Source organism: Galeopterus variegatus, unplaced genomic scaffold (genome assembly GCF_000696425.1).
Source record: "Galeopterus variegatus unplaced genomic scaffold, G_variegatus-3.0.2 Scaffold11164, whole genome shotgun sequence".
Taxonomy (NCBI): domain Eukaryota; kingdom Metazoa; phylum Chordata; class Mammalia; order Dermoptera; family Cynocephalidae; genus Galeopterus; species Galeopterus variegatus.
In genome coordinates this window covers 63,142-72,113 of record NW_007737275.1, presented here as the reverse complement: position 1 = coordinate 72,113, position 8,972 = coordinate 63,142, and the positions used below count along the sequence as shown (strand labels likewise).

The 8,972-nt window shown below is 36.1% G+C and overlaps 1 protein-coding gene across 1 annotated transcript in view; it reads left to right on the top strand.

The window, feature by feature from the left end:
- Window positions 1-8,972, top strand: part of LOC103610451 (nance-Horan syndrome protein) — a 44,746-nt gene that overhangs the window by 640 nt on the left and 35,134 nt on the right. The window contains exon 2 of the mRNA XM_008594621.1: window positions 856-1,017. Coding sequence (XP_008592843.1) covers window positions 856-1,017 — 162 coding nt within the window. The remainder of the gene's footprint in view (window positions 1-855; window positions 1,018-8,972) is intronic.

Genomic DNA, 8,972 nt, shown 5'->3' with positions numbered 1-8,972 from the left:
TATAGATCAGTACATCCACATAGAGTGATTGTAAAAAATCAGTGAAAGAATGTATGGAGCAAGGATATTATATCCAGCCAAGCTGTTCTTCAAGTATCACGGCTATAGAAAAATACTTTTCAACATACGGAAACTTAGAGAATTTTGCACCCACCAGTCCTTTGTGGGAAATCTACCAGAGGACAAGCTTCATCCAACCAAAGGATAACTGGGAAAATGTCAGCAAAAGAATGGATAGTGTACATTTTAATAAATGCAAATATAGATCTAAAACTAAAATTGTGGTGGGGATGAGGATGGAAAACTAATGAACAGATGTTAGCTATTGTGACAACAGAGAAATGATGTAACTAAAAAATGAGAGACGGGAGAGATAAAGAAGAAAATAGAATAAGCTCATTGATTATTACCTAGGCAATAGGTGAGTGTTAAAGGATGCCAGTAAGAACTGATAAAGCAGACAGTAAAAGCTCAAATAATAAACAGGGAACAAAGGACATTAAAATGGTATAAGTACAAAGATGACTACTGGAAAAAAAAAATACAAATCTTCCTAAACATCAAAAAAGGTTTTATAAAGTTAAAGAGCAAAAAAGCATATTTTATGGAGAAAGAAAAATAACATATAACAAAATACACATAATTATAAAATATATTAGAGTTCAGTCATATCAATAAAGTGAAAGTGCGAGTGAACTTACTTTGCCTATTAAAAGAAAAAACTTTCAATTTGGGTCATGGAGCAAGACCCAACTATATGCTGTATATACAAGACACACCTAAAACAAAGTGATTCAGAAACACTAAATAAAGGGATGCACAAAGGCAAATAGAAACCGTAATAACTTCGTATAGCATACATTATACGAAGTTATACGATCAGAACACCGAAGCCGGAGTGATCGCCGAGAGCAGAGAGCCACTGGCCCCCTTCCCATAGCTGCTCCTCCACTGCCCGCCTACCCGCCAGCTCACAGCCAGAGGAGGCGCGAGGTGAAGGACCGCCACTTCCTAACGGTAAGCTTGGTGACCACTGGCAATCCCGTGCTTGCCCACTGGGAACCATGAGTTTGTTTTGGAGGTCTATTTCCCCTCACATTAAGGGAGCCTGGGCTAGCTGAGAGACCAAATCATGGGCATTTGGAAATGAATTAAGTTTTCCCCTTTCATTCCTAAAAGGAAGGCCTCTTTTTATTGAATAGAGTAGGGATGCAGATGTATTTTTAGTGAACTGGTTGCACAATGCAGTAAAGCAGTAATAGTTAAGGACTCTAAAATCAGAAAGAAGATTTACTTCNAGCTGCAGGATTTAGGGTAGGGTACTCACCTTCTTTGCCCTCAGATCCCTCATCTGTGATATGGGGACATTAACGCATCTAGTTTATAGGGCTTGAGGATTAAATGAGATAAGACGTGTAAGGAGCTTAGCAGAGCAGCTGACCGACACAGTAATACCTCAAATGCTCACCACAGCTGCCGCTACTATTATTACCAGTCAAGCAATAGCACGGCTGACTCAGTGGAGTGAGCTGGGAAAGAACTGAAGCGATCTGAAAATTGCCATTTGAAGACGAATCATGCCATCATTTCATGTCTTCCTATTCCATAAAGGAGGCTACTTCTCCAGGGTAACTTATTATCACGGTGATGTCATCACTGCTGGTGATCTCAGCCTTGCCGGGGTGGACATGGCTGTAATTCAGCCTGAGCCCCCAAGTGTGGATCACAGATGATGAACCTGAGCTGGGCTCAGAACACCTGCAAACTCGGTTGGCAGCCACTGCAAACACATCAGTCCAGGGCTGCCTTCTGGAACCTCAGTGGGGACATTTGAGCACTTTGTGCCTCTGAGTAGGGCATCATTGTAGTAAGGGACTATGGCTTTTGTGGCCAAATCAGCCCACACTGCCTGCCCCACTGTTTGCACTCCTGCCCTCTTGTCATTCTGGTTTGAGGTCCAAGTCTAAAGAAGTTACAACAGCATGGGCACAAGTTGAGGTTTTTATTAAAATTACATTTGTATGTATGACTCTAAACCCCGCACCCTCATGGCTTTTACACTATGCAAAATAGATGCAAAATATTCATGTCATGTGATGCCAAACACCAAGCTGAAAACAGACTTCATCTACATGAATTCACGTGATATAACATATCCAGATGGGACCTTGAGTGATATCAGAGAATATATAAACATTTTTCCCATTTGCAGCTGGACAGTAGGCATCATGTCCTTCGGTGCCCATCAAGTGCACACTGAGTGCCATGTGGCACTCACTACATTGCTGCAGGGCAGCCCAAGGATAAGAGAGGGAGGTAAGAGCCTCTCTTGGCTTTCTAGTTCTCAGCTAGAACAGTTACACATGCTAGTGATTTGTCATGAAGGCCCCTACCCAACAGAAGTTCTTATTAAGCTCAAATCTGCTTGCTGAAGCATTTGCTTTTAATGAGGCAATTTCTGTATAAAAATGCTAAAAATATTTTTCCCATTCATTATAACATGTTTTGTGGTTCATTAAGTTGGTTTTTTTGGAGGGGAGGTGAGAGAGAATTTTGAGTGTTTACCAAAACAACATAAAAATATAATCCTTTGTCATAATCTGCATAATTTTTAATAATGTCTAAATACCAAAATAAGACTATGAGAAAAGGCTTAAAAAATGAATAGGAATGAGTGTACTTCATTTACTCAACAAATATTAATAAGAGANTTTGTCATGAAGGCCCCTACCCAACAGAAGTTCTTATTAAGCTCAAATCTGCTTGCTGAAGAATTTGCTTTTAATGAGGCAATTTCTGCATAAAAATGATAAAAATATTTTTCCCACTCATTATAACATGTTTTGTGGTTCATTAAGTTGGTTTTCTTGGAGGGGAGGTGAGAGAAAATTTTGAGTGTTTACCGAAACAACATAAAAATATAATCCTTTGTCATAATCTGCATAATTTTTAATAATGTCTAAATACCAAAGTAAGACTATGAGAAGAGGCTTAAAAAATGAATAGGAATGAGTGTACTTCATTTACTCAACAAATATTAATAAGAGAAGACTCAGATTACACTTAGGTAAACTTCAGAAAATTTGCCCATCTCAAGTGATAATACTTAGTATTTCTAGGTAACTTGAAGAAATTTTAACTGTTTTATTTGTTCGATTGAGTTTGGGTCACCAAGTTTACGAGAAGGTTTTCCATTCAAGTTCTATCCCTCAGATGTGGATAGAACATGGTTTCATGCATTAAGCTTACAAGGCTGTATATTTCTGAAAGAGAAAAGGCTGCAGGTATAGGGTCGGGAAATTAACAGCCAAATTGCTAGATAGACATTTTCTTAGACAGAGAATGGCCAGATAGACATTTTCTTAGGCAGCAACTTTCCTTCTTTCATCTATAAAAATAGTTAAGGCACTTTTTTTCTTCTTTTCAAAAAGCATTTATAATAAGATTCTGACATACAGTCTTCCACAACTCTACAGGCTATTATACTGTTCTTTGGTCTTTAATGGCATGGACTGTGAAGCCACAACTACCTGGATTTTAATACCAGTTTTACCCCTTATTAGCTGTGTGATACCGGACAAGTTAATCATTTCAGTGTCTCGGGGATAAGAGTAGATAGCACCTTATAGGTTTGGCATGAGGATTAAATGTGTTAACATGTAAACAGCACCTGGGGCACAATAAGCACTCCATAAATATTAGACATTATTATTATTATCATTAGCCAGTCACGTCCCTTAGGTATCTGTGATATAGGTCTACAACTTCTTGGTTGTGTGATTTGGAAAAAAGCTATTGTATCTTTCTGACTCCCAGTTTCTTTATGTGTAAAATGGAGATGATAATTTCAACTTTACAAGGTTGTTATAAAGACTTAATATGATGTTATATAAATAAGATTAAATTGTGTGTGTGTGAAAGTACCCAGCACAGTTCCTCAAATATCTGAATATCTGAATCTATGTTCCTAATCACTTAAAATAAAACTCTTACCATCAAATAAAAAGCCTGTAACATATACTCACATACAAGACTGGAAAAGTATAAATTGTCACACCTTTCTAAAGCGAGAAACTAAATATTCAGATGTTTTGATCCAGCAATTCTACATCTAGGAATTTACACCAAGGCAATAATCAGTATATGTAAAAATTTATTCACTAGGATGTTCATCAAAACACTATTTACAACAGGAAAAATACAAATATTGTAAATGTCCAACAATACAGGATTACTTTAATGAATCCTGATATATCTATAATATGAGATACAATATCAAAAATATTGTTATAGAAGAATATATAATGACATGGAAAATGTATGTTTTGTTATCAGGGATTTTTAAACAGTTAGCAAAAGTATATGTAGCATGATCTCCAAAAATATCTGTCAGTGTATATGTGTGTGCATATATAGACACATGCATAGGAAAAGAGGCTAGAAGGCTGTATATCTAGGGTTCCCAAATTTCGTGCTGAGGTGCCATGGGATATTTCACATTTTCAAGGGACATAGTTTCATCTATCTTGCAACCTCTGGTGATGGCTCCAAAGTAACCTCATAGCTCCTACAAGTGAGAAGGGGGGGTGTTTGATTTCTTGACATTTAATTTACACCAAAATTCTCCAAGGGGAACCCACAGAAAACTGGACCAACCAATTAAGCTTAAAATCCTCCGTTAGCTGAAAATTCAAAGGGTGTCCCTAATTAAAGCCCATCTAGGAGTCTCCCATATCAAAGGTGGCAAAGGAGGTGATTTCAGGGAAAAACCTCCTAAAAAGACAGCTTCTCTTCCATCCTGCTACTGGATTCTGATAGTCCGAGCCAGAGACTATGTATTTGTCTCCTATTAAAAGAGACCAGCCCTACCAGATATTTGTCCTTTAGGAAATTGATTTTAGATCATTTCTTTAGGACATGAGGCTACTGTGCACCTGGGCTACAGAGAAGAGATTGAAACAAACTTCTCCAAATCCACATTTTCACATAGCATCTCAACCTTTTCTCTAATATGCCACAGAAAACAAACACAGCTTTAGACTGGTAAAGGACCTAAAGAGTTATTTGGGCCTGGCTGGTAGGTAGCCAAATGCAAAAAGTTTATAGTAAAAATGTGCCCAAGGGCAACATTAAAGAGAAATTTCCCAGGATCAACTTCCGTCCACATGACTGAACTTTTGGCTGCACATGAACTTGTTAAGTGGCAGGAGACTGATTATTTAGGGGAAAGTAAGGACAGAAAAGGTGCCCCAGTGGGGTGTTTCTGTACTAAACAAAAACCCAATTACTAAAACTCATTTACAATTCAGGTAGAATTCCCGGGGAATTTCCTTTCCTTGTCTAGGCTGTGGTCAAACTGGGAATGGCAAATGGGTATCAAAATAAGGACCCTTTGCCAGAGCTGGAATAGGTAGCCTGTTCCCTGCAAATCCAACCACGTGTTTTTACTTTTGGTACCAACCATTAGAGGTGGCCCATGCAGCCTTTGCTGGTAAGAAGCAAAACTTTCATGTGTTCAGAAACTCTTAGATTTACAGTGGCTATGGCTGGAAAGCTGCTTGTTTGAGGCAGTTGAGGAGATTTGCTTTTTGTGAATCAAAATGTATACTGAGACTTCCAGGTAGCTGAAGAACATGGTGATACCCTAGGCCCCTATCCCAATATTTACTTTAAAAATGAAACAAAACAACAGGAAGAGAAAAATAAAGCTACACACAAAAAAAACCACACTACCAGCATAACTTGAGGACAGAGATGCCCAAACATCAAATTAACTGTTAAGTAAAAAGAGTAAAAACACCGTGTCTCAGCATGTTTCCCCTTGTTACAAGGTGGAGGCAGGCAGATTCAGAAAAACTGCAAGAAAGAGGGGAACCAGCAATGGATCCTAAGGTTCATCTAAAACCACCACCAGAAAAATTTAGTCTACCCTAAGTTTAAAAGTACTAAAAAATTGTCCAGATAGACACAAATTACAGGAAAAGGGCTTAAAAGTATGTATACTTCGTGGTCTTCCATATGCAAAATTTCTGTGGGAGACAAAAAGCCAAAAGGAAGGGAGATATGCTATTTGTCAATTGGGGTGAAAGAGAAAAGAAGCAAAAGTGGAAATTCTAGGACCCCTCATGACAAAAGAAAACCAAAAACTGGAGGACATACAACTCCTGCCCTAGTGTCAAAACAAACAAATGCACTAAAATATCTAGACTTTAATATACCAACAGAAGATGGTGCCATTAAACTAGAGATTTTGTGAAACAAACCAATGCCACAAAATGAATAAGAAATAGATCAGCAGATCCACATAGAGTGATTGCAAAAAATCAATGAAAGAATGCATGGAGCAAGGATATTCTATCCAGCCAAGCTGTTCTTCAAGTATCACGGCTATAGAAAAATACTTTTCAACATACGGAAGCTGTTCTTCAAGTATCAAGGCTATAGAAAAATAGTTTTCAACATACAGGAACTTAGAGAATTTTGCACCCACCAGTCCTTTGTGGGAAATCTACCAGAGGACAAGCTTCATCCAACCAAAGGATAACTGGGAAAATGTCAGCAAAAGAATGGATAGTGTACATTTTAATAAATGCAAATATAGATCTAAAACTAAAATTGTGGTGGGGATGAGGATGGAAAACTAATGAACAGATGTTAGCTGTTGTGACAACAGAGAAATGATGCAACTAAAAAATGAGAGACGGGAGAGATAAAGAAGAAAATAGAATAAGCTCATTGATTATTATCTAGGCAATAGGTGAGTGTTAAAGGATGCCAGTAAGAACTGATAAAGCAGACAGTAAAAGCTCAAATAATAAACAGGGAACAAAGGACATTAAAATGGTCTAAGTACAAAGATGACTACTGGAAAAAAAAATACAAATCTTCCTAAACATCAAAAAAGGTTTTATAAAGTTAAAGAGCAAAAAAGCATATTTTATGGAGAAAGAAAAATAACATATAACAAAATACACGTAATTATAAAATATATTAGAGTTCAGTCATATCAATAAAAGATGAAAATGTGACTGAACTTACTTTGCCTGTTAAAAGAAAAATCTTTCAATTTGGCTCAGGGAGCAAGATCCAACTATATACTATATATACAAGACACACCTAAAACAAAGTGATTCAGAAACTCTAAATAAAGGGATGCACAAAGGCAAATAGAAACACTAAGAAAGCAATGATAGCAATCCTAATATCAGACAAAGTAAAATTCAAGCCAAAGAGCATTACATTTGACCAAGAAGGGCACTTTTAATGCTAAGAGCCAAAATTCACACCTAAAATATAACACCTACGAATATTTATGCAACAAATAACACAGCAACTACCTTTAGAAGCAAAAACTGCTGGAGATACAAGTAGATAAAGATAGAAAAACACTAGTCACAGGAGACTTTAATACATCACTATTAATACAAGACAGATCAAGTAGACACAAGTAAGTAAGGAGAGAGAAGACCTATACAACATTGTCAATAGAACTCTAAGCTCCAATAATAGGTAATACACCTTACTCTAATGCACCCATTGAACAAAAATTCACAAAAATTGATTATAAATTAGATCACAAAAATATCAATAAGTTCCATAAATTAGAAATATTACAAACAGCACTTTCTGATCACAGTGCAATAAAACTAGGGATTACTAACAAAAACAAAAAACAGAAAGTTCTTTCCACCGGAAAATTTTAAACACTTCTATTAAATAATTTTTAGGTGGAAGGAAAAATACAAACTTAAATTACAGAATTTGTTAAAAATAACGACAACAAAAACATTATATAACATACTCTATAGAATACATTAAAGCACTAATCAGGAAAATGTACAGCACTAATCATTTTTATCAGCAAATATATGAAAATCAATTAATTTTCAAAAAAACAGAAAATAACTATATAAATCAAAAGAAAACACAAGGAAGGAAATAACAAGATAAAAGTAGAAATTAGTGAGGTAGAGAACAGAAAAACAGTAGACTTTAATTAATAAATAAAATCCTGGTTATTTGAAAAAACATGATGAAGAAAAAGAGAAAGCACAAATAAGCAAAATAAGCAATGACAGGGGAAATGCCATTGCACCAAAGAAATTAAAAAATTGTAAGAGACTACTTTGCAGATCTCTATGTAAATAAATTTGAAACATAGATGAAATGGATAATTTCCTAGAAAAATAAAAATTGCCAAAATTGACTCCATTAGAGTTAGTAAGCTTAAATAGACAGATTTCCACAGAAGAAACAGGAGACGTTATTAAGCTACTAAACAGCACCAGGCGCAGATGGTTCCCCAGAGGAATTCTACTAAACCTTCAAAGTCCACATACTCCCAATGCTCTATAAATTGCTTCAGAGCATTGAAAATGAAGTAAAATCTTCCTATTTCTTTTATGAAGCCGGTAAAGACAGTCCATAAAACAAGAAAGAAAACTACAGACCAATATCACTCATGATTATTGNGGTAAAGACAGTCCATAAAACAAGAAAGAAAACTACAGACCAATATCACTCATGATTATTGATTCAAAAATAGTAATTTAAACATTGGCAAACAGAATACAACACCACACTAAGAAATTAATATACCATGACTAAATGGGATTTATTCCAGGAATGGAAGGTTGGTTCAATGTTAGGAAGTCTATTAGTATCATGTATCATATTAATAGATCTAAGGGGGAAAACACCTATGATTATCTCGTGGATGCTGGAAAAGCCTTAAATAAGACTCAGGGATATAGGAATTGAGTGATACTTCACTAACATGGTGAAATACACATACTTAGTTCAAAAGCAGCACCTTACTTAATGGGGTAACACTAGAGGCATTTCCACTAAAATCAGGAAGAAAGCAAGAATGCTCACCATCTCTCCTGCTATTTAGCATCATGCTAGAGGTATTAATCAATGCAATTAGACAAGATAAATCAATTGGAGGCATAAGAATTGGTAAAGAAGTA